The 26424-nt window shown below is 39.1% G+C and overlaps 1 protein-coding gene across 1 annotated transcript in view; it reads left to right on the top strand.

Annotated features, from left to right (window-relative positions):
* Window positions 1-26424, top strand: part of brf1.L (BRF1, RNA polymerase III transcription initiation factor 90 kDa subunit L homeolog) — a 170846-nt gene that overhangs the window by 30743 nt on the left and 113679 nt on the right. Inside the window, 1 exon segment of the mRNA NM_001094594.1 lies at window positions 24686-24717. Within this exon segment, the coding sequence (NP_001088063.1) occupies window positions 24686-24717 (32 nt within the window).

Below are 26424 nucleotides of genomic sequence, written 5' to 3'. Positions count from 1 at the left end.
TATAACATATCCAATACCTGTACATGATTGTACAAAATAATTATTTTGCACACACAGCCTATAAAAAAATTAGAGGGAAGTGACGTTTTTAATAATGTGTAGTTGCTAAGTTGATCAGGCAGTGTGCTGTTGACCATTCATTCTTATATTCAGGCAAAGGGATCATTGGTAGACCAAGCAATCCTAGTAACCAGCAGGTTCAATTACAAATTGTGGAGCTGCAGATCAGAAAATAGCTGCATACATAATACTGAAAGTTTTAGGTGAACTTTGTCTCAATATAAATGAGCATACAAGACATCTTTTGTCTTGCATAAACTTGGAAATCTATATAGTTTAAATGTAAATGCTATGAGTGCTTCCATGAGCTGAATGTAAAGCAGACTGCAGCAGCAGTGGATTCCACTAGCTCAGCATTAATAATTGCACACTGGCAGGACGAATTTGCAAGAAGACGGAAGATGTATCTCTCTGGTTTTAAGGCCTCTCTTTCTTCTAATACTTTATACTATTGCACATAAAATATAGCAGGCAGGGCGTGCTTGGGTGTATATTTATATGAGACGAAAGTAGTTTACTCCTGTAAAGCCATTTATTTACACGTCCCACAAGCAGCCTCAAACTGCAATGGGGTAATGTACCTTGTCCTAAATGGTTGGACTAGTGGCAAAACAAAAGGTAATTACAAATTTATAGCCTGGTACATTGCTGGTAAATTTGTACTGACAACTGCAGCCCTGTCAATTGCGGTACCAGCTAGGTTTGTAAAATCTGGTGGAGTGGCAACCTAGTTAATATTCAACAAAACTGCTGATTACTTTTTATTACTAATATTTTTATTTAAGTGAGTTTGCATTCATATTCCTGTCTGCCACTGAACCACTGATTGGTTGTTTGGGTTAATGGGTACCTAACAACAGGATACCTCCTGAAACTGCTGAACAAAAAGCAATATACCTGAGAAACCACAAAAATAATAAATGAATACAAATTCCAAATTGTTTCACTGTCACACAAAAATGTTTATGAAAAGGTGAGCTACCCCTTAAATATGTCCTCAGGAACCTATAACTTAAGTTTATATGAATGTATGTATAGCTTTATTTATAAAGGGCTGTAAGGATAAAGCTGTATAACTATTGTACAAGGTAGTACAGGTATGGGATCTGTTATGCGGAAACCAGTTATCCAGAAAGTTCCGAATTACAAAAAGGCTGTCTCCCATAGACTTTATTTTATCCAAAAAAATCAAATTTTTTAAAAATTAATTCCTTATTCTCTTTAATAATCCCAACTAAAATATAATCAATCCTTATTGGAAACAAAACCAGCCTATTGGCTTTTCTTAATGTTTACATGATTTTCTAGTAGACTTAAGGTATGAAGATCCAAATTAAGGAAAGATCTGTTATGCTGATAACCCTGGGTCCCGATATTTCTAGATAACCGGTCCCATACTTGTAGTTATAATTAGATTCAAGAAAATACCCAGTTTACACCGGCCTGTAAATCAGCAAGTTTGTTTGGAATATATTTTGGTGAACTGAAACATTTGTTGCATATCATGCTGGTAGCAGGCTGATGCTATCAGTGATCTATGTTTTTTTTCCCATTCAGATGTGCACGTCCTCGTACTCCGTTTTGTTTTGAAAAATATTTGTACAGGTATAGGATCCCTTATCCGGAAACCCGATATAAAGAAAGCTCCGAATTACGGAATGGCTGTCTCCCATAGACTCCATTTTATCCACATAATCCAAATTTTTAAAAATGATTTCCTTTTTCTCTGTAATAATAAAACAGTACCTTGTACTTGATCCCAACTAAGATACAATTAATCCTTATTGGAAGCAAAACCAGCCTATTGGGTTTATTTAATGTTTAAATGAATTTCTAGTAGACTTAAGGCATGAAGACCCAAATTACGGAAAGATCCGTTATCCGGAAACCACCAGGTCCCGAGCATTCTGGATAACCGGTCCCATACCTGTAGTTTCATTTCCACACTCGTTCAGTATCTCTTCTAGGTCCATCATTATGGTTGGAACCTCTCCCCCTTTAATACTAGCCATACAATGAATCTACATCTTGAATGGCTAATTAGCTATTAATTTAGATGCATGGTTGCACATAAATCATTTCAGTCTGCAGCATGCATCTACATTAATTGCTAATTAGCCAGGCAGGATGTGGATTTAATGTGTGACTTCTATTAAAGGGGTGATGAGGTGGCAAACCTAGCAATTCTTTTTTTTTTTTTTTTTTTTTTTGCATTATGTATGTGAGATGTCAGTTTTGTAAACTGAGCTCTTTTGCAGTATTGAAACACTTTAAAATAATAAAGAATAGTTTTTAGATTTTAACATATCCTAAAACATCCAATCTCCTTCTGTTTGTCTACAGAATCCACTATCCGAAGATATTGAATAACTTGCTGCAAAAACAGCTGGAGGTGGCCCAGTATTAGTCTGTAGTTTTACTCTCTTTATAAAGCCAATCCAGATTTTCAGTTGTAGAACATTCTTCTGTAAACTAAATACTAGACTTCTGAAATTGCAACACACTTGTGCCACACTCCCCCCCCCCCAAGGACAAAGGTTGTATTCTCAAGGGCTGACCTGGGTTTGTAGCCCTGGGTTCTTCGAACGAGAAAAACTCTGGCACTCAAGGCAAGTGAAATGCAGGGTTCCCCCTTGCTTTTATTTCTTGTGCAGACGTGCAACGTTTCGGGGTGACCCCCTTTATCAAGCACAGGGGGTCACCCCGAAACATTGCACGTCTGCACAAGAAATAAAAGCAAGGGGGAACCCTGCATTTCACTTGCCTTGAGTGCCAGAGTTTTTCTCGTTCGATTATACATTGGGGGCTGCCGTACCTCTACCCTGTGCACCAGGCGTTCTCTGTGAAGTTATTAGAGTGTGCTCTGCTTCACCTTGTTCCAGCCCTGGGTTCTTGCCACATACTGCTATGTCTATACTTAAGCAGTGTTGTATCATGGTATCTCTGTGTATCATGATATCTGTCTTTTAAGTTCGTTTAATACACAGTAGCAAATAGGTAGTATTTTTATCTGGCTGCAGCTGCCAATTTAAAATTGAAAATAAAGGGCTACATGTAGTTGAAAAGGTTTCCACCAGATGGTTGGCAATAGAATGGCTTATGTTCTTAACAAAAAAATAAGACAATTCCTTAAAAAAAAAAACAACAACAAAACAAAAAAAACAATGCAAATAATCAGGATTATCAACCCTTCACGTAAAACTTTTCTTTAAAAAAAAAAAAAAAAGACAACAAAAAACGTATCGGTGCAGTTTAGCCATCTCAACGTTTGTCACATAATATAATCTGACCAATCTATGGACTACCCAAAGGTCTGCCTCATAAATGTCACTTGATCATGATAATGATTCATGTCATAGATGCAGTAATTGATCTGTAAATGGAATTACCTAAGAGCATGGTCTTCCAAAGTACATCTGCAATTCCAACATTCCAAGGAGGAATTCAGAAGACTGTAGGCACAGTGAACCACCTATTTTCCGAATGCACTCCGTAGCACAGTTATTTGTTTTTGTGATGTGTGTATATCCGACAGTAGGCTCTGCTGGTGCGTTCATACATGGAGTATGTTATTGGAAAGAGCTTAGAAACTATGGCTCATGTAGGTGTTTGCATCATCGTGAAGTATGGAGGGTAGGATTTTGGTAGTCATTTGACGCATAGGGTCTGCAGGCCAGAGATGTAAGGATGTGGGGAAAATCACTCTTTGATCTCCCAGATATACCATCCAGTCCACCTTGAAGATCAGTTTAGATGTGAATTGTAGCAAACACTTATTCGTTGCCCTTGATGATGAAATCCCCAATATTTTTCATGTATTGGTAACCTTGTTGTGAACTAGGGAAGGCCTAATCAAAGGTTGGACCTGAAAAAGTCTGACAACCACTTTTCAACTGATATCTGATAGCAGCCCTCCCCCACTTAAAATAGCGTAGGGAGAATGGAAGTGTTTGAACATTTTTAGCAGTTCTAAAAAGTACCAGTGCGTGAGGAGAACAATCAGAAACTATTCTTGCTGTTTCTCAAATCTTGATTGCTGTCAGGGTTTGAAAATGTGCTTTGCAAATTGTGCAAAAATCTTTCTTTTAAAAAAAAAAAGATTTGAGAGAGAAAATAACTTGATTAGTATGGAGCTCAGTGTCATTTGGTTGCTGTTATTCTTTGGATCAAATGTTGTGTATATATCAGCCCACAGAGTGTTTATTGTGAAACTGTTTTTGAAAATATGGTTAAAAGCCCTGCCTATATTTTCAGCCTCAATGGAAGTGTTTTGTGCACAGTTAGTGGTAAACCTCAGACAGAAGTCTCTCTGTGAGACGTCTGCTTCTTCTCCTCGTCTAACAGAGAAGCTTCTGTGCAAAAGCAACCACTGAATGATTCCAGTCTGACCCACCTTTGCAAGACTGAGTTGGCTCTGAAGCTTCGGTCTCTGATGTTAAACTAATGAGGTGAAGCATTAAAAAATGAGGTGCACAGCTTAAGCAGGTGTGGCAGATCATTCCACAAGCAAACACTCTATACTTTTGTTAAGTCCAGTTCCAGCCAGCTCCTGATTGTTGCATTAGAGTTATAACGTTTAGCTTAGAGTTGTGTTTATTTCCTCTCCCTCACAGCAGTGTGCACTCTGGAGAACATGAGCATTGTTCTCTGGACTCCACAGAGATCCCCACCCAGCTCCTGCCTTCCTGTTGATACAGATCTGCATCTAGTGTTAATGCTTTTGTTTCATTACTGATGCCACCAGGTGCTCGTATGTTGTTTTTCTAGAGAAAGTGGCAACATTGTTGGATACCTTGCTGTTTGTACTATTTACAGCCAAAAAATAAATTTCAAAATTGTAGAGCCGTGCAAAGCATGTTCACTGCATTATCTACTTCACAGTCAGAATGTTGTATCCGCCATAAACATCACTGCTCTGCTTGCATGAAAATCAGCCTCCCTATCAGAAAGCACCCAGGGGTTATACTGTAAAGCTGGCCATAGACTCAAAGATATCATTGTGTGAAACAAAGATTCGTACAGTTTTTGGACCATGTGTGGAGTGTCCCGACATTTTTCGTACCATGGTCATTCAGTCGATCGGACAGGTTAAATGTTGTATATCAGCTAACGATTATATCTCTGCATGTATTGCCTATCTGACAATATCAATGGGAGATTGTCAATACTATTTGTCGTTCATAACTTTTGTACGATTGCGGTCTGTCAGTTAATGGCCAGAACATTGTGTGATTTGTTCTCTTTACTACTTTATATTAATCTAAATGATTAGTTGGAAGATTGGCATGGACGTTCGTTCATCTGACATAAGCTATAATCTGCACGTCTATGGCCATTTTAAGAAACCATACAATGAACCACAATGTTTAATGAATTGCTGCCTTCCTGCTAGAGGTGTCCCTGTTGTGGGCTATAGGCTGCAACATACTATTACAATATGCTCCTTTCCTCTTACTATTGTTTCCCTCTCTGATGGGATGGTCTTTGTATAAACAGAGCAATCTTCATTGCTTTATTGGGTATTGTTTAGGGATGCACCGAATCCACTATTTTGGATTCGGCCGAACCCCCGAATCCTTCTCGAAAGATTGGGCCGAATACCGAATCCTAATTTGCATATGTAAATTAGGGGTGGGAAAGGGAAAACACTTTTTACTTCCTTGTTTTGTGACAAAAAGTCACGCGATTTCCCTCCCGCCCCTAATTTGCATATGCAAAACAGGATTCGGTTCTGCCGGGCAGAAGGATTCGGCCTAATCCGAATCCTGCTGAAAAAGGACGAATCCCGAACCGAATCCTGGATTCGGTGAATCCCTAGTATTGCTGCAGCCTAAGCACAGGCTCTGCAAACACTTGTTCACATACAGTACATTAGTATTATCTGTTCCAGAGCTTGTGTATGGAGGAGAACTTATGGCTATTTTCTATCTCCTTTTCAGTTTATTAAAAAATTTGTAGAAACTCAATACAATCTGAGAATATCATCTGGATAATTCCACGTTGAATAGCCCAGTGAAGAGGGAATCATTCTACTGCAGGTATGGGATCAGTTAACCAGAAACCCGTTAACCAAAAAGCTCTGAATTACAGAAAAGCGGTCTCCCATAGACTCCATTTTATACAAATATTCCAAACAGTACCATGTACTTGATTCCAACTAAGATATAATTAGTCCTTACTGGAAGCAAAACCAGCCTGATGAAGTTATTTAATATTTGTGATATTCTAGTAGATTTAAGGTATGGATATCCAGATTATAGAAAGATCTGTTATCTGGAAAATCAAAGGTCCCAAGCATTCTGGATAAAAGTTCCCATACCTGTATTTAGTTTCTATTATGTCGTCTTACTGGGAATTGTAAGTAACTACCTCCCTGTATTCCCATAAACACTGAATTTATACACCATACAACATTATATAGTGAATAAAGCACCCCCTCTTGTAAAATATAAGGATATTATATGTCACCGAGGAGTTTCATGACCATATAAAAACACGAGGCCTATGGCACTGAGGAACCCCTAATTTTTTTTTTAACAAGAAGCCTTTAATTATTGTTTATTGCACTATATTCAAACATCTGTTTACTGCTGGAGAGAGCGTTTTCCTTCCCACAAATCTCATTTGTTTGGGTCCAGTGATCTAAAGTATCTGGCATTAATCAGCATATCTGTAACAACAAAGAAGGTATGAAACCTGCACACAGCAGCAAGAAGCAGTTCCATTTGTGTTTAAATGCTCATTCAGGTCGGGGATATTAATGGTTTTTAGTCTTTAGGGGTAATGCCTATTATCAATACTTCTTCATGCAACGTAGAATAGCTACAACTGCACAAGGCTTGCTCCAGTCTGGGGAATATGAACTGTTTGACGTCGAACCTTTGATCTGTGTGTGAAAATCAAAGCTTTACTACCATAGCAATTGTCAACTCATTTTGATTTAGCATAGGCAAATGATGTTTCCTGCCACCCCTTTACTGTATTTATACCCAAATGAGTGCAGCAAACTAATGTTTGTCTGTAGATTGGTGGCTAAGAGATATGACTGACTCCCTATACTCTCATTCAGAGAAACTGTTTAAACATACCTGTATTAAAGGGTACTAAACTAAAAAAAAAAAAAATTGAACTTACTCATTATGCTTCTCTGAGTACTTTTGCAATTTAAGTTTATGCAGTTTCTGAAATATTTGCATTTTTTGGCTGCTAATACCAGGATTTTCCTCAACTGACGGCCGGCAACCCTAGGGGTAGCTAAATCCAGAAAGCAGATAGAGAGGGTTACTGACACTCCTGGCCTTCAAAGAGAGCTCTTGAACTGAAGCCTGCCTAGTGGTATAAAACGGTCTAAAACTGTTAAGATCTCTGAAACCCACTTAAAATAGAAAATAAATGTAAACTGCAAAAATACAGGCACTTGCATGGGCCCATGTGCAGACATAGAACAGATTTTGGCAAAGAAAATTGTCCGTGTGCACCCATACTGATGCATATGTATGCATGTATAAATGCATACATGGCTGTTAGGCTAAGGCCAGACAATTGCGGATCATGGCCGGCAAAGAAACACAGGCCGTGAATCCACACCCTTGCAGCAGATTTTGGTGCTGAAACGCAACATTTTGCATTTTAAATCCACCCTGCCTACAGAAGAGAAGGGGGAGCAGTCAGGCAGCAGATTTTCCAGCTGTGAATAATCCATATCTTCTGGTCCTAGCCTTAATGATCTTGCAATTCCTACTGCAGCACGGCTGACAGTGTTGGCACAGTTAAAGGAAAGTAACACCGAAAAATGAAAAGGTTTTAAAGTAATGAAAATATCATGTACTGTTGCCCTGCACTGATAAAATTGATCGGTTTGCTTCAGAAACACTACTATTGTTCATATAAACAAGCTGCTGAGTAGCAATGGCTAAAATTGAAAAAAGGCTATATGGCACAGGTTAAATAGTGGATAACAGATCACACCATTATGTTCTACAATGCTTATCTGCTATCGGCTGTGTAAGTGGAGCCTTTTCTCATTTGAATGGCTGCCCCCATTGCTGCACAGCAGCTTATTTATATAAACAATAGTAGTGTTTCTGAATCAAACACATTAGTTTTACCAGTGCAGGGCAACACTGCATTATATTTGTATTACTTTCACACTTTCATTTTTCAATGTTGCTATTCCTTTAAATGTGTTGGGTTATGTAGCCAGAGGCTGCATCTAGACTTGGAGAGAGTGAGCATTTAGTTTTAAAAGTTTTATTGACACAATTCGTATCATTGAGCTAACATGACTGATCCACAAGGAAATAATCATTCTGGATAGAGCAGGACATTCTCTTATTGACTTGATGGGGTCATGTCTCTCACCAGTAGCTACTGTATATAGGAGACTTTTTGAGACAATTAAGGCAGCCTTTCCTCCCCACTCACTCTCCCTTTAATTTGGCTTAAAGGTGACCATACACATTACAATTACGATCATCGGTCCATCCTGTCTGATAGATGAGATGACCAATATCCAATGCTTTTGCCAATATCAGTCTCCTTGTCTCCCACCATACACGCACCGTATATATCGTACAAAACCAAAATTGTGCAGTTTAGTCTTCCATGCATAATCAACTGCACAGGATCATTGTGCAGTCAGTGCGACACCCTTATTTGGTGAAGCACCACTAAAAAGACATTCTCTTATTGACTTGATGGGGTCATGTCTCTCACCAGTAGCTACTGTATATAGGAGACTTTTTGAGACAATTAAGGCAGCCTTTCCTCCCCACTCACTCTCCCTTTAATTTGGCTTAAAGGTGACCATACACATTACAATTACGATCATCGGTCCATCCTGTCTGATAGATGAGATGACCAATATCCAATGCTTTTGCCAATATCAGTCTCCTTGTCTCCCACCATACACGCACCGTATATATCGTACAAAACCAAAATTGTGCAGTTTAGTCTTCCATGCATAATCAACTGCACAGGATCATTGTGCAGTCAGTGCGACACCCTTATTTGGTGAAGCACCACTAAAAAGACTCCAAATCATTATGGCAATGTCATAGATGCCTCAAAACATCCATGTATGAATGCTTTCATATTGTCCATTATTGCAGTGGATTCTTAGTTTGTTCCCAGACATTATATTAAGAATGACTTAATGTCTTAACTTTCAAAAGGTTCCATCAATGATACAAATTGGTTATTTAGTCACAGACGTTTTGCTGTGCTTTGCCCTATATCCAAGTCAACAGCTTGGCTGTTTTCATTAACTTCATTTCAAATTGCAGATTTATTTCCCAGAACTGAATTACTCTGGTTCTTAACACAAAGTATTGCATATGACAGCTGTTATTGGTGTTATAATATAAAAGATTTTGTCTGTAAACATGATTATCTTTTTATTTGTTTCACAAATATTCTCCTGGGTAAATAAGCAGACTTCAAATGTAACCCCGAATACTAAGCAAGCCTGTAACTCCTACCTACCTAAGTGTTCCTGGGTAGCTGGCGGGAAAAAAGGGTCTTTTTGTTTTAAACGTTAGGCAGTTCTCCAGGGATTAGAGTAAAATATTGTCTTAAGGTGATTATTATTAATAAAGCCCAAGTTCTCTTTTTCTGCCAGGAGGTCAAGTAAACTGAATGAATAAGCTTGTGTGTAATACCTGGTAAACTAGTGATTCAGTTTTCCGCCTTCCACCCCTGTGTATTATACAGAGCACAAACACATCTGTGTTCTATGAACAGCTTACAGTTGTGCAATTCTGCAAAGCCTGTCTGAAGAGTCATTTTTAAAGGCATACTGTTCAAACCTAGCCCCATTTCTAATCATTTGTTACATAGTCTGTGAAGTAGTATTCAGAATGGCCAGCACAAATTAATTTTCCCAAATGAATGTTTTTTGGGTATTGCTGGAATTTGTCTTGTTTGAAATTACTTATCCTTTAAACAGACTGCTTTGATCTGGTGTGAAACCTGAACATGTAGACTCAAGCACACAGGCAAACTGGTTCAGGGATGTAGATTCTGGCAAGTAAACTGTTAATATACAGCGATGAGACCTATTATACAGAATGCTCAGGACCTGGAGTTTTCCGGATAACATATCTTTCCATAGTTTGGATCTTTATACCATAGGTCTACTAGAAAATCATGTAATCATCTGTGAGCAGTTTGGCACCTTCCTTTTCTATTTCGGAATATTTACATTGTAATTGTGAAGTAGGAGTGCATAGGTGCACAAGCCTTCTAGTAATTGCCATAATTCCAGTTATACAGGCACACACGTGCCTGCTGGTAAGATTTGCATTATTATGGCACAGCTGACTCCCATATAGGACATATATAGTATATTGTATAATCAACATACTAGACTTAGAGTTGTATATCATTGATGTGCACCATTACAGACCTGTAGTATCCCCTTAGACTACATTTTAGTCCTGATAGGTACCTTTCCCCACAATGGGGCATTATTATCAAAGAGTGAAGTTAGAGATCGCCCTTTTCTTTGGGATTTTTATTTATCAATTTTATTGCCAAAACTGGCAAATTCATCTAGGGAATTATTAAAATTTAAATTGAGTTTTTTCAGAATTCAAATTCTACTATTCGCCACCTTAAACCCGCAGAATTGCTGTTTTAGCCTACGGAGAACGTCCTGGGATCAATTTGGAGTTGTTTGCAGCCTTCTTGACATTCAAGTTTTTTGTTTTTCTTTTGGAGAAAAAACTGAAATCGAATTAGATTTAAGTTTGCGGGTCAATTCTGTTCACCCGACTTCCAAAAATTCTACTTTTTTTAAATAAATTGAATTGGTCGTATTTTGAGTTCATTGAAGGTTTAAATAACTCCCATGAACGACCCCTGATAAATCTATCCCTTAAAGGAGAAACAAACCCTTAATCAAAAAAAAACCCCTATCCCACTACCCTACATAGACCCCCCCCCCCAAATGCCCCAAATGCCCCTAACTCTTTACTTACCCCTCCGTGCAGATTTTTCAGAGTTCACAGACGCCATCTTCAGACGCTTCAGTAATCTTCGGAATGAGACCGGTGCTTCTGCAATTTTCGTGAGTTTCGGCGCATGCGCGGTTGTCGTAAAACAGAAAATCTCTCCAACTGCGCATGCGACGCTTCGCCAGTCTCATTCATGGCTGCCATGAACTCCGCTGGACAGAATCTGCATGGAGGGGTAAGAAAAGCGTTGGGGGCAGGGGGTCTATGTAGGGTAGGGGATATTTTTTATAAGGGTTTGTTTCTCCTTTAAAGGTATACTGTCATGGGAAAAAAATTTTTTCAAAATGAATCGGTTAAAAGTGCTGCTCCAGCAGAATTCTGCACTGAAATCCATTTCTCAAAAGCGCAACCAGATTTTTTTTATATTCAATTTTGAAATCTGACATGGGGCTAGACATATTGTCAATTTCCCAGCTGCCCCAAGTCATGTGACTTGTGCTCTGATAAACTTCAATCGCTCTTTACTGCTGTACTGCAAGTTGGAGTGATATCACCCCCCTCCCTTTTCCCCCCAGAAGCCAAACAAAAGAACAATGGGAAGGTAACCAGATAACGGCTCCCTAACACAAGATAACAGCTGCCTGGTAGATCTAAGAACAACACTCAATAGTAAAAACCCATGTCTCACTGAGACACATTCAGTTACATTGAGAAGGAAAAACAGCAGCCTGCCAGAAAGCATTTCTCTCCTAAAGTGCAGGCACAAGTCACATGACCAGGGGCAGCTGGGAAATTGACAAAATGTCTAGCTCCATGTCAGATTTCAAAATTGAATATAAAAAAAATCTGGTTGCTCTATTGAGAAATGGATTTCAGTGCAGAATTCTGCTGGAGTAGCACTATTAACTGATGCGTTTTGAAAAAAACATGTTTTCCGATGACAGCATCCCTTTAATGTCAAAACTGATTTTGCATCATGTTTAGGTCCCTTGCCTTTCATGAAGATATTATGTTGCTAGTATTCTGACAAGTTAGAACCATGTTGCAAACACAGTTTTAAATTATGTTGCTAGTATTCTGACAAGTTAGAACTATGTTACAAACACAGTTTTAAATGCTGCCACTTGGGATTATCAATACTCTCCTTGTCCCATACCAACTTGCCTTTCAGTTGAGTAGCTAAATAAGGAACCTGTTCAGCTCTTCAGCTGGATGCTTTATGAGATGGTTGACATAATTATAAAAAGCATATGGGTAGTGCATCTTGCATATGTAAAACATGCAGCATCATTCATGTTGGGTTTTGGAAGTGTATTCATAGTGCCCATTCCACGTTAGGCTGTTCCAGTATAATCAGATAAAGGGAATTTTAGTGTTTGAATTCTCATAGTATTTGCGACACTCCCACATGCCAGAGGTTAATTAGTGGTACAGTGACAGAGCCTGCTACAGAGATTTGCCCATTGTCTGTGACCTTTAATGTCACTTTGGCAGGGAAGTATGATCTATAGCTGATCTGGGGAATACAAGGCATCTTCCTGCCCTTCCTTGCTGATAGAGCTTGAAATGATATACTGAGGAAATTAGTGGAAGGGAAGTGATCACAGATTACATTATTAGGAGTTGCATGGGTGACCTTCCTTGTAGGAAACATAGGGAAGAAAGATTGTGAGGTTAGGTTGAGTAGAAATTAAGATAGTGAGACAATGCTTCATGATAAGGATGGCTACAGCACTGTAAACGATCCAACAGGCCTTTCTATAACAATAAATTACACCTGTTGTTGTGCTTGTGAGTCTCAATGTTCTGTAAGATTGGGGTTTATTGGTTATTCGCTGGCTGACCATTTTTTTGTACTTCAAATAAAAATCAAATGTTGATAAGAGATAACCAGTGGCGTAACTAGATGTTACGGGGCCCCACAGCAAATTAATTTAGCATGTCCAGAGGTTCTATTTTACCAAGATGTATTGAAATAAATTGGGACCCCCCTGCACCCACAGGGTCTGCTTCCTCTGTAGTTTCTTCCCTGGAGATAATGTGGTTCTCTCACAGTTTCTAGAGGCCATGTTGGAATGTGATTTAATCACAGTTTGTCTGTCTGCACAAAAAATCTAGTCTTAACGGAACAGTAACGTCAAAAAATAAGTGTTTTAAAGTAATGAAAATATAATGCAGTGTTGCCCTGCACTGCTAAAACTGCTGTTTGCTTAAGAAACACTACTATTGTTTATATAAATAAGCTGCTGTGTAGCAATGGGGGCAGCCATTCAAAGGAGAAAAGGCTCAGGTTACACAACAGATAGCAAATAAGTTCTGTCTGTCTAATGGTGTTATCTGTTATCAGAAAGAGAACATAACATTGTGTTTCCCTCTGCTCTTGGCACTGCCTAAGCTGTGGCTCCTCAGTAAAATTCTTGTTTTTCGATTATTGATAGTCAAACTTTGATTATTTATAAGATACTAGTAGTTATACTTGAAAACCACAGGTTGGCCATTCTTCTCTTAAGCTGGCCAAAGACACAAAAATACAATCGTACAAAACAAAGATTTGTATGATTTTTGGACCATGTGTGGAGTGTCCCGAAATTTTTCGTGCCATGTTGATCGGTCATTCAGTCGTTTGGACAGGTTAAAGATTTACCGTATATACTCGAGTATAAGCCGAGGTACCTAATTTTACCTACGAAATTGGGGCCCCCCTGCACCCACAGGGTCTGCTTCCTCTGTAGTTACTTCCCTGGAGATAATGTGGTTCTCTCACAGTTTCTAGAGGCCATGTTGGAATGTGATTTAATCACAGTTTGTCTGTCTGCACAAAAAATCTAGTCTTAACGGAACAGTAACGTCAAAAAATAAGTGTTTTAAAGTAATGAAAATATAATGCAGTGTTGCCCTGCACTGCTAAAACTGCTGTTTGCTTAAGAAACACTACTATTGTTTATATAAATAAGCTGCTGTGTAGCAATGGGGGCAGCCATTCAAAGGAGAAAAGGCTCAGGTTACACAACAGATAGCAAATAAGTTCTGTCTGTCTAATGGTGTTATCTGTTATACATTAGTTAACCTGTGCCATATAGCCGTTTTTCAATTTGCGCCATTGCTCCACAGCAACTTGTTTATATGAACAATAGTAGTGTTTCTGAAGCAAACTGATCAGTTTTACCAGTGCAGGGCAACACTACATGATATTTTCATTACTTTACAACACTTACATTTTTTGGTGTTACTGTTCCTTTAAGGTGCCTGTCATCAACACAATAAATCACTCCACCCTCTCTGTTGTTCTGTCAATGCACTGAACAGTCCACTGGACTGTTATAACTGAATTGCAAAGATGTTTTGTACAGGATCAACATTGTTCCCAACTTTACCAACACATTTGTACAATTCTTTATAAACCGTGGGTTATTTATCAAAGGTCGATTTTTTTGGAGCTATGTGACATTTTTTAAACCTCGAATGAACTCGAATGGTTTAAGAAAAAACTCAATTGGAAAAAAACTGGAATCAGCGAGTTTGAGTTGCAAAAAAAGGCTATTTACATCTTCAGATTGTTTAAGGGACCTCTGCCATTGACCTCAACAGGTTTTAGATGATGTATATTTGGTTTTGAACAATTTTCAGGGTCTGGGTAGGTATAATAAATCTAGAAAAATGCATGCTTTTTTTTTTTTTTTTTTTAACCCGGAAAATAAATTTTTGACTCAAAAATAACCTCGAAATTTTTGTGGAAAACACAACGCGAACGTCAATAAATATCCCCCTTAATGTATATTTATGTTTGATGATATAAGTTGGAACTGTCTTATTGAGTGTTCTGATAACTGGTTGGTTATTTTAACTAGTGGCTAATTTCTAATTTCCGACTCTCTGAACTGGATTTTAGCTAACTAAAGGTGGCCATAGACGTTACAATTATGATCTTTCTTGGAAAAGATCTTTTTTTTTTGTTTCAATACACATGTGTAGAGCTGAATTGTCAGATATACAGGTAGAAAGAATAGAATTCTACCTGTATCTGACAATTCAGCACTAACAAAGGCCAATGTTTAGGTGCCTTTCAAAGGCGCTTGATCAAAATTTTGCAGCCAGCGCGATCGACGATCTGACTGATATCCAAGTCTTCTGCGGGTATTCCCACCATACACGCACCAAATATCGGATGAAAATAATTTTTGGACAATATTAACGGCCACCTTAACCAATTTACAAGACTGCTGGTGTAAAAAAAAAAAAACTATAACCTTCCAATTCAGTGATTGTGAGATATTACCCTACAATAAATCAAATCACTGTTGTGGATTTGGAATGTCTGGAGGAATCCCATGTGTTAAGGCTGGTCCTACCTCTTTTCATGTATGGTTGATGATGTTTAATTGGCTTCTACTGGCTTTCATCAACTTGTTTTTATACAGGCTAACCATTCTAAGAGGCATATCATTACTGCTGTGTTTCTGTGGGTGTTTGTCAGAACATATTAAGATTTTTATTAGGCATCAAACTTTTTAACATTAACCAAAAACAAGTCACCAGTAAAAAGTGTTTAAGCTTATTAAGGCATTAATGAGATAAATATCTCCACCCCAAGCTAATTTACAAAACTTCCTGTCCAAGTCAATCACGTCCATCAGTAGCAGAAAATGAAAGTGGAAGTTTTGCTCGAAGGGTTAAACTAAAGCCATTCATAATAAATAAATTAGTAGTGATGTTTGGTTGGTAGCAGCTTGCCGATCTTTGCAGTTCTCACAGAGTGTAGCCAGCTGTTCTTAGCTATTTGTAGCTGATGCATATCCAAAGCCTGCTGTTACACATTATAATCCCTATTTCTAGCAGCTTGATTGTAAACAATTTACTCTCCTGGTGTTTTTTTTTGGCCTTTCATTTATACCCTTATAGATTTGCTGTTCTTATTTACATTGCTATACATCAGGAGTCCTCAACCATTTTTTTTTAACTTTAGGGTTTAGTTCTCCTTTAAGGCCACTGAGAGCAACATGTTGGGGATCACTGCTGTACATCATCATATCCTGTGCTAAATATTGCTTTAGATTTAAGAACAGTGTTGATAAATGGGCAAAAGAGCCATTTGCACAGGCCCACCTTGACACGGATGGCAGCCACATGCCATAACTCATGAATAAATATCATCCAAGTCGGATACCCCCCCCCCCCTCAATCTGCATAAGCTGAAACGGCTGTTATAGCTGTGCAGAAACCTACTATGAACAAAAAGGCCTTTTTTCAAAAAAACATACATTCTCTGCATCTTCGCGTTAATATGGTCATCATTCCGACTGGGTGCCTAGTGTCAAGGGAGGCATATTGGTTTTGACTTCACCAAACGTGTGGATCTTGACCTGTACATGTAAATTAGTCCTACAGGCTGATACATTAGAAAGCTTTAAGAAGGGATTAGATGGCTTTTTAGCAAGTGAGGGAATACAGGGTTATGGAAGATAGCTCATAGTACCATTTTGGAGTCAGGAAGTAATTCCCCCTCTGAGGAAAATTGGAGAGGCTTCAAATGGTTTTTTTTTTTTTTTTTGCCTTCCTCTGGATCAACTAGCAGGCAGGTTAAAAAGAGAGTTTAAATATTAAACTTGATGGATGTGTCTTTTTTTTTTTTTTAACCTAACTTACTATGTTACTATGTATGGCCAGCTTAACAGTACAGGGGCCCACTAATAAGGTCATAAATTAGCCGTTATTAATAAATATTGGTGTTAATAAGTCAGAAAACGTATGCTTTTTGGGTTTGCCTGTTTTTAAACAAATGCTAAAAAACAATTTACGCCCATTGTGACACACAAACACGACCACTTTGATTTAATAGGAGGTGATGACTAGATTAAGGGCAACTAGGTATATGTGTTGACTTATTTACTTTGTCTTTCAATTTGCATGTGATCAATAGCCTCATCTATCCCTGTTTGCATTCGTTTGCACCTTTTTTTTCCCGGTGAGGAAACAAAAGAAACTTATTTCTGCTGTAGTGTTTTGACACCAAGCAGGTGCCTCATATATGCCATTCATGTCTGATAATGAATTCCAAAGATAAACTTTAGCATGCCAAAATTTTGCTACCACCCATGGTTAGTGGTCTACAGAGTTGTAAAAAGAGGCAGTCCCTGGAACATCTGATTACCAGCCCTTGTCTATGTGCATATCTGCTCAAAACAGTTGAAAATCTTTTGTGTGAACTTTTAAAAACAATGTAAATCAGTTGTGAGTGGTATTTGGTGTAGGCTTATGGCACACGAGGGTTGATCTGGACCTGTGGAAAAATGCATGCCGACAATCGGCCCCTACTCTGGCATCTGCTTCCTACTTTGCCTGAACCCAGAAAATTGCATCAGGCCATCTGCGGGCACAAGATGAATTTTGGTGGCAAAATGCGAGGGTTTGCACTTCAACACCAAAATCTGCTGCAGACCGATGCAGTGGTTCTGGGTGCAGACAAAAAATTAAGTAGATGCCAGAGTAGTGGCTAATTCTTGGACTGCTATTTTTCGCTGGCTGAGATCAGCCCTCGTGTGCCATTAGCCTAAGGTAAAATCACTGGTGTGTGAGTCGGAAAAGATTTGCTTGTTTGTTGATGTGTAGGGCATTCTTCCTGGAACTTCATTTGTCACCATGTAGGGCATGCTTTGGTAACTCTTGGAACATCTGCAAAAAAACAGCAGATGAGACCACAGAAATAGAGACAGAAAGAGAACATAACATTGTGTTTCCCTCTGCTCTTGGCACTGCCTAAGCTGTGGCTCCTCAGTAAAATTCTTGTTTTTCGATTATTGATAGTCAAACTTTGATTATTTATAAGATACTAGTAGTTATACTTGAAAACCACAGGTTGGCCATTCTTCTCTTAAGCTGGCCAAAGACACAAAAATACAATCGTACAAAACAAAGATTTGTATGATTTTTGGACCATGTGTGGAGTGTCCAGAAATTTTTCGTGCCATGTTGATCGGTCATTCAGTCGTTCGGACAGGTTAAAGATTTACGGTAGATCTGCTAACGATATCTCTGCATGTATTGCCTATCTGATGATATCAATGGGAAACAGGCAGCAATCGTATGAAAGTTATGTCCGAAAAATACTAGTGACCGTCAATGGCCCGAGCATCATGTGATTTGTTCTCTTTACTACTTTATTTTAATTTGAATGGTTAGTTGCAGGTTGGAAGATTGGAACGGACGTTCGTTTGTCCGATATAGCCTAATATATTAATGGCCAGCTTTAGAAAGGAATAGTTTAACTAAAGCAGCAGCAGCAGCATCTCCTAACTTTTTGATCACTAAAACTATTGTTGCCTCATGCGAAGAATGCAAATACGAATGGTTCGGCTAGCAGTAAATTATTACCTTACAGTACTGCTGCTACTTCAGAGACGATGAAAGGTAGAGATGCCTGTGTACAAATAAACAAGCTTTCCCTTTGATTACTGAAACACACAATCCTTTTTGTGGATCCATTTTCAGAATGCATTTCCTATTATGACCATTAGATTTTGGGTTGGCAACTATCCACAACACAAGGACAACTTGCTTGATGGATTTGGTGGAGCCATGCCATGAGAAATGAGTGCAGAGTAACTGAAACTTATTACACACAATCATTGCTTCCCCTTTGTCTCAGGACGTAATGCTTTTATCTGTAGAAAACACACTGTTTCACCCTACATTTGTTATTACAAACCTAGGCAGTTATCACATCTGTTTCTATCAACATTGAATATCCTCTTAAGATTAAGCAGGGGGCATCACATTCCATAAAATAAGTGTTCACCTGAGTGAGACCTTGTTGTTTTATTTGACTTCAGGTCCTTCTGCTCCCAGTTGTTATGGCTATGACTCCCAACATACCATGAATCAATTGCAAAATTAATACAGCATAGTTTGCATCTCCACTCCATGACCCATGGCATGTTATGCTGCTTCTCTCTTGGGAGCGCAGGCATTTCTTCTTAGCTAATATAACATTTTGCTGTGGTAACTAAATAATGAGTCTTTATGTGTGATTTTCTAGGTTGTGCTTTAATGTATTAAGTTGTAGCCAATTTTGCTGATTCACTGCCATTACAAAGTGAGCAATATATTGTCATAGCAGAGCCATGCACATTTTTAGGATTCCTCTAGCTCCATATGAGCACCAAACTTTTTCACTTCAAACCTTGACGTTGCAACTATTGGCTAGGTCCCCTCTTAGCACAAGAAAGGTACGGATATAGTAAAATATCAGTATACAGTGTGTGTTCCAGGAATATCTTGGACAGTGAATAAATCTCACTAGACAGATCCATAAATCTTTGGACAGAGACAACTTTTTTCTAATTTTGGTTCTGTACATTACCACAATGACTTTTAAATGAAACAACTCAGATGCAATTGAACTGCAGACTTTCAGCTTTAATTCAATGGGTTGAACAAAAAGATTGCATAAAAATCTGAGGAACTAAAGCCTAAAGCCTTTCTTTAAGACAATCCATTTCAGGGGCTCAGAAGTAATTGGACAATTGACTCAAAGGCTATTTCATGGGCAGGTGTGGGCAATTCCTTTATTTCATTATCAATGAAGCAGATAAAAGAAGATTTTGCAGTGAACAGACAATTCGGTCCAAGGAGCTCTCCATGCAGGTATGGGACCTGTTATCCAGAATGCTTGGGACCTGGGGTTTTCCGGATAACTGATCATTCCGTAATTTGGATCTTCATAACTTAAGTTTATTAGAAAATCATATAAAAATTAAATAAACCCAATAAGCTGTTTTTGCGGATAACAAATCCCATACCTGTATGTGTTTCACCTATCCTTTCCTAGGCATGTGGAAAATTGATAAAATGTGTATAAACAAATTGTGCACAACAGCCTATAAACATGTTTATGAGCCATGTAGTCACTGTCCGTAATATGTAATGTGCTGGGTTTGCCAGTTGTCCTTGTTCTTCTGGAATACCATGCTGAGGTTGCACAGAGTCGCTGTGTATGCTATATTTCTTGCACTAGTTTGTCTATGCCAGGGATACCCAACCTTTTGAACCCCTGAGCAACATTCAGAAGTAAAGAGTTGGAGAGCAACACAAAAATGAAAATTTTTCTTGCCAAATAAGTGCTGTGATTGGCCATTTGGTAGCCCCTATGAGGATTGTCAACCTACACTGAGGCTCTGTTTGGCAGTACACCTGGTTTTTATACAATCAAAACTTGTCTCCAAGTCTGGAATTCAAAAATAAGCTCCTGCTTTGAGGCCACTGGGAGTAACATCTAAGGGGTTGGAGAGCTACTGGTTGGGGATCACTGGTCTATGCATTGCTCATTTTGACAGTGACCATTGCTCTCTGTATAATTTTCTTAGGTTGGTATTTGTTGCTGTCCTTACTGTATAATGTACCAGTCGGTATAATGGGCTTAGTTAAGGCTCCTTTTAAATTGGCAGCTTATTGCCCAGTGTATGCGGCCCTTCTTACTGGCTTCCCTGATCTGGCATCTGGTTGAAAGTCAGCCAGATGCCAATAGGCTGGGCTTAAAAATCCTGTCGCATACGAACAGATGTGGTCCTTGATCCAATAGTCCATTATGCCCACAATCTGATCAGCCCAATATTGCCCACCTCAAGGTGGGCATATCTTGGAGACATCCGCTAGTTTGGCGATCCTCGCCAAATCAGCAGCTTTTCATTTGTATGGCCAGCTTTACTGTTCTTGCACTGGCTTCATATGATTATGGCACTATGTATAAGGGGCAGCTGTATGTGGGGAAACTGGATAGCAGCTGAATGCACAGATATAGATATGAAGTTGCCTCATGAGAAAACGTCGGGCGACTAAGGAAATCGAAGCGCCACGAGTACATTGGCGCTGACGTTTTCTCATTATAGCAGGGGGAAGGCAGTTCAGTGAGATTGTCGCCCCGTAGAAGAGGCGATTAGTCGCCAGGCGACTAAATCTCCCCGAATCTGCCTGTGTGCTAGCTCCCTAAGTTGCCCTTAACATAGAAAAACTGGCTGATAAACATCTGATTGTTATTGTGCTATGCTGCTGTGTTCCTCCTTTGCAGAATACCATCCTCCGCCTCCCATCTGGCACATCTAGGCTCTTCTTTTTTTTTTTTTTTTTGTTCCAGATTTCTGATAAAGCACTTAATTGTCTAACCTGTAATTATATTCAGCATGCTGTCCATTAAAGAATAATGCTGCAGATTAAAATGTTATTTGCTGTTTGTGCATCATATTTGTCTGAAAGATATTGAGCTAAATCCTATTAAGTGGACAACCGCTGGCATGCTTTATGTCCCAGGCCCACGGAACACTTTCTCTGCTTGTTCTACATCCCATTACGAGCCGCTTCCCATGGTTATGTGGGGATGATCTCATTATTGCTCTGAGTCACTCTGCTTTTATTGTATTCAAATATGGGAGGGAATTGTTGAATGGGCCAGGCTATTGCACTTGTTTGCCTTTATTTGCCCATGTAGTTAATTGCAAGGGGACGCAGCTGCAGCACTGCTCAGTGTTATCTCTGTGAATCAGGCACTTTTCTCATTCATCCCCACACTTGGCTGTGTTTCATTCATTTTACAGGCTGGAAGTGTCCAGCACCTTTAGTTTGAAATATGAAATGTTTTTAATTAAAGAGCTGCTTGTTGGACAGCCAATATATTACAACCTCTTGACATCTCTGCTGGCTAAAGCCAAACCCCATACATGTTGCTAGAGCTTGGGCTTTTGCTCGCCCACCCCCCCCCCCCAAACCGACTATTACAGAATAAAGGCAAAAATTCCCTCCTCTTCTTAAAGGAATTGTTCAGTATGAAAATAAAAACTGGCTAAATAGCGCGTGCAAAATTAAAAAAAAATCTAATATAGTTAGTTAACCAAAAATGTAATCTGTAAAGGCTGGATGTGTAAAGCAGGAAGTAGTTTTCTGCTCTGTTAGAAATCCAGTCACTCCAGCCTTTATACATTACATTTTTGGCTAACTAACTATATCAGAAACATTTTTTTATTTTTCAAATTATTAACCCAATTTTTGGTTTTATACTGAACTGTTCCTTTAAACAGAGCTATAAGACAAAGCTTGCAGGCCTTGGTGCATCAGTCTTGCTAAATTTCCTTTCCTTAAACTTTTACTGGGTTGTACCATTTTGTACAAAAAAACAAAATGTACTTGGGAGTGTCTCCAGTCAGTCCATAGGGTTGCAACATAACAGTGCATATGGCAGTTTGGACTACTTTCTTTTTTTTTTCCAATTTTTTTTTTTTGGTTTTCATTTGCTTTTGTCCCTTTCTCTTTTGCCAACACCTTGTGCCCTGTTTATTTTTCAATGTAAACCATCTTTTTTATGGTCATATTCCTTATCCCTCCTGTTTCCTTTCTCCTTCATCCGCTTTTCCCCAGCTGTTATTGCTTCCTCCTACTGCTCATTGTGATGTTGTCCCTATCATGATTTTATTTTATTGCTTATTGTTAGTTTCCATTTTATGATGTACCAGTCTTCCTTTCCCCCTCCCTTTTGATTCGTTCTTTCTTGTTATTTGTTTAAATTTCTTATGTATTCAGCTTTCTCATTTGCTGCTATCTTCTTTCATTCTTCTCTTGACATTTCTTGCTCTACTTTTTTCATGTATCTTCTCCAGGGAGGTTTTCACTTGTCTCAGTCTTATACTGGAGTCTTTGCCTTCTTGCAAGACAACATTATTATTTAATTGAATGTGTCAAGTGGTATAACTGAATCAGTCAGCATAAAGCACATCTGGTTATAACGAGAACTCTACATCACATTCGCTGCTTGTGTTATGTGACCACAAATATTATAGCTGTAAATAGGAGGATCATTGGGTGGTTAATATGTTTTCCTAAATCATGTATTGCAAAATCAGCATGCTGGTTTAGAGATGTCAGAATATTGCTGCTAATCTTACTTAGTATGGCTGCATCCAGTTTCCACAAACAACTGCTTTCTAATCTAAGGTCTGTTGGGCTTAATGAAGCCGTTCGCACATGGATAGGAAACGGACTACAGGATCGGTACAGAGGGTGGTTGTTAATGGTACATTCTCTACTTGGAGTAAGGTTCTTAGTGGGGTCCCTGAGGGCTTGGTATTGGGCCCAGTTTTATTTAACTTGTTCATTAATGACTTAGGGGAGAAAATTGTAAGTAATGTATCAGCAGATTGAAGATTACGCAAAACTATCCAGCCCAATTAATTCCATCCAGGATGTGGCATCCTTGCAACACGATCTTGACAAACTGGCAATCTGGGCAGCTAAGTGGCAAATTAGATTCTATGTTGCTAAATGTAAAGTCATGCACCTGGGATGTAAAAATATCCAAGCCACTTATACCCTTAATGGGACTGCACTAGGCAAATCCATTATGGAAAAGGACCATGGAGTCCTTGTAGATGATAAACTTGGCTATTGCAAGCAATGCCAGTCAACAGCATCAAGGGCAAATAAGGTCTTGAGCTGTATTAAAAGGGGCATAGAGTCAAGGGAGTTGGGGGTCATTCTTCCACTGCATAGAGCACTTGTAAGGCCCCATCTAGAATATGCCGTACAGTTTTGGTCTCCAGAGCTCGAACAGGACATTATTGTATTAGAGAGGGTACAGATAGGTGCCTAAGCTGGTAAAAGATATGGAAAATCTTAGCTATGAGGAAAGACTGGCCAAATTGGGTTGTTCAGACTGGGGAAGAGGCACTTAAGGTGTGATATGATAACTATGTATAAATATATAAGGGGATCATATAATTTTTAGCTGATACGAGGTCACCCATTCCGATTAGATTAAAGGTTCCGCCTAAATTTTTTTTTGTTCTTTTTACAGTAAGAGCTGTGAAGTACAAAGTCTTATATATTTGCTATTCTGTAATAATGTTTTTTATTATGCCTAGTGCAGACTTTAAATTATCAGTGCCAGCCTTAAATGCAATCCACAATTGTGCCCCATGCATGTCATGTCATGTATTTCCAACATTTGAGTATGTTTCAATAAAAAAAAAAAAAAATACACTGAAAATCACAGGATCTAGCTGTATACCTTCAGACTTGCTAATTCTTAATCCCTGTGTAGATGGAAAATGTTGCTGGACTCCAGGCTGCAGAGCCACATGGTGTGTGTGGAATGCTGAGAGCCGGGGAGCAGGAAGTTTCCCAGCAATTTAACCCAAAGTTAAAAAAAACGTTCACTTTGCAATCAGTGGAAGCTGGATACAAATGAGCTAGCCTTGTGGTGTCTGTAGTCTGCACAATTGCTCTCTAATAGAGCTATATTCTTTGTGTACATAGCAATTTACTAATATAGATGCATGTTTGGTTTAGTGCAGTAGCCTATAGCAACCCACCAGCAAAGAGTGCTGATCTGTCTAGTGCAGTTGGACTGACTACTGCAGGGAGCAGTTTATAGTAGCTGAGCCTGCTCTATGCTTTTAACATATTCTGTTATTTAATAAAAAAACAAAGAAAAAATCTGATCTGCCAAGTGATTGAAAATTTTCAAAACGTTTTCAAAACTTTGTGGGTTGGAGATTTCTTCACCCCTCTAATTAAGAAGTAGTAAATGACTGAAACTACATTATGGATATTGTTTTGTTTTTATAATTACCAATATGCATGTAGTTCTTAACTTCTGATTTTAATGTGCCTCTCCTTGACTTTCTGCTCAGATATGTTACTTGATCTCAGTGACCTTCTTCAGGTTGGTATTGTCTCTAACGAACACCCTTTACTTAATCTGCTTTTTCAGGCCTAGCATAGTTGGTTGAATGCTTTTATTGTGTATCCGCTATCTGAGAAGCAGCCTAGAGTACACCAACTCCCAAGTACTTGCTCATGTTTTACAGCTGACAAATGCAGTCCTTTACAGTCCTCTCCTTGGAACACTTTGCCAAATAAGAATTGCAGGGTAGTTGGTGATAACAAGCTTGCTGGTGACTGGCATCCTTCTGTCTCAAATAATGATGTGTGTGTATATATAAGTGCCTGTTTCCCATCGTTAACTGCAGAACATTTTAACACAGAACATAAAAATCTGTACTTTCTTTGCCATGCTATGTTTATTCTGTTCTCCATATGTGTGCAGGTGTAAGCTCTTGTCTCCTGCACGCACACATATAGATTAACCTTCCACTGGGATTTACAACCTGAGTCATTGTTTCCTGCTTCTTATCTTTCCATTATCCTTATTTAGCCCTGCTAGTACACTACACCAGAGCTTTGAAGGTTTACACCCCCCCATCCCTTTCCAAATCTTTTTTATATATCCTTTCAGATAGCTGTTAGCACAACATAAAACTGCATCCAAGCCCAGGTGCGCTGTGAAGTCGTCTGGCAGCTTAAAGCCTTGTCTGGGTTCATCAGACAGTGTGATTCACTGCGGCACAAGTCTGTTATATAACCACAAATTGTCATTGTTTGGATTAAAACGTCAGTGCCGGTGCATACTTTTTAATTAACCCTGGGGTATCATAATTAAGGTGGTCATACACGGGCCAATAAAAGCTGCCGACATACCGAGTCGGCAGCTTATTGGCTCATGTATGGGGCCCCCCCTGACGGGCTTCCCTGGATCGATGGGACTAAAAATCCCGTCGGATCACTGCCGCATCTGTTCGTTGAAGCGGTCCCGCGATCCGACCGCCCGTTACTATTCGTTGGGATAGGGCCCACGATCGCATCAGCCCGATATTGCCCGTCGCCAAACGAGCGGATCTCTGTGTATAGCCACCTTTAGTTGAGATACTTTTAAGACAAACAAAAAATAATCTGCACAATGCTGCAATATTGTTTCTATCCCATTAAATGTGGTTATCTACAAACTTAAAGTTCTCTGATTTTTAAATGAAGATTGCCATTATGGAGGTATAACAGGGAGATTTATCTTAATGGTTACAATTTAACTTTAATACAAAATAGTTTTAACTGCCACCAAGCAGAGTCTACAGCAGTGTCTTGAGTTGTTGATCCTTTAGGGTCTGTCCATACGAGCAGATTCGGGGGGGTTTGGTCACCTCTTCTTCTGGGTGACAATCTCCCCGAACTGCCTTCGGATGTCTTCCCATCAGCTATAATGAAAAGTCGCCTGAGCTAAAGCACACGTGGTGCTTCGTTTTCCAAAGTCGCCCGAAGTTTCCACGTGAGGCAACTTCGGGTGACTTCAGAAAACAAAGCGGCGCGTGTGCTTTAGCGCAGTCGACTTTTCATTATAGCGGACGGGAAGACACGCAAAGGCAGTTTGGGGAGATTGTCACCCAGAAGAAGAGGTGATTAGTTGCCAGGTAACTAAATCTCCTCAAATCTGCTCGTGTGGACTGACCATTAAGGAGAACTAAAGCTTAACTTAAGGAGTAGGATAGAAATTTTGTACATTATGTTCTGAGCTTTTGTACCAGCCCAGGGCAACCAC

Source organism: Xenopus laevis, chromosome 8L, assembly GCF_017654675.1.
Source record: "Xenopus laevis strain J_2021 chromosome 8L, Xenopus_laevis_v10.1, whole genome shotgun sequence".
Lineage (NCBI taxonomy): Eukaryota > Metazoa > Chordata > Amphibia > Anura > Pipidae > Xenopus > Xenopus laevis.
The sequence above is the reverse complement of the archived record's forward strand: the minus strand, read 5'-3'. Positions and strand labels throughout refer to the sequence as shown.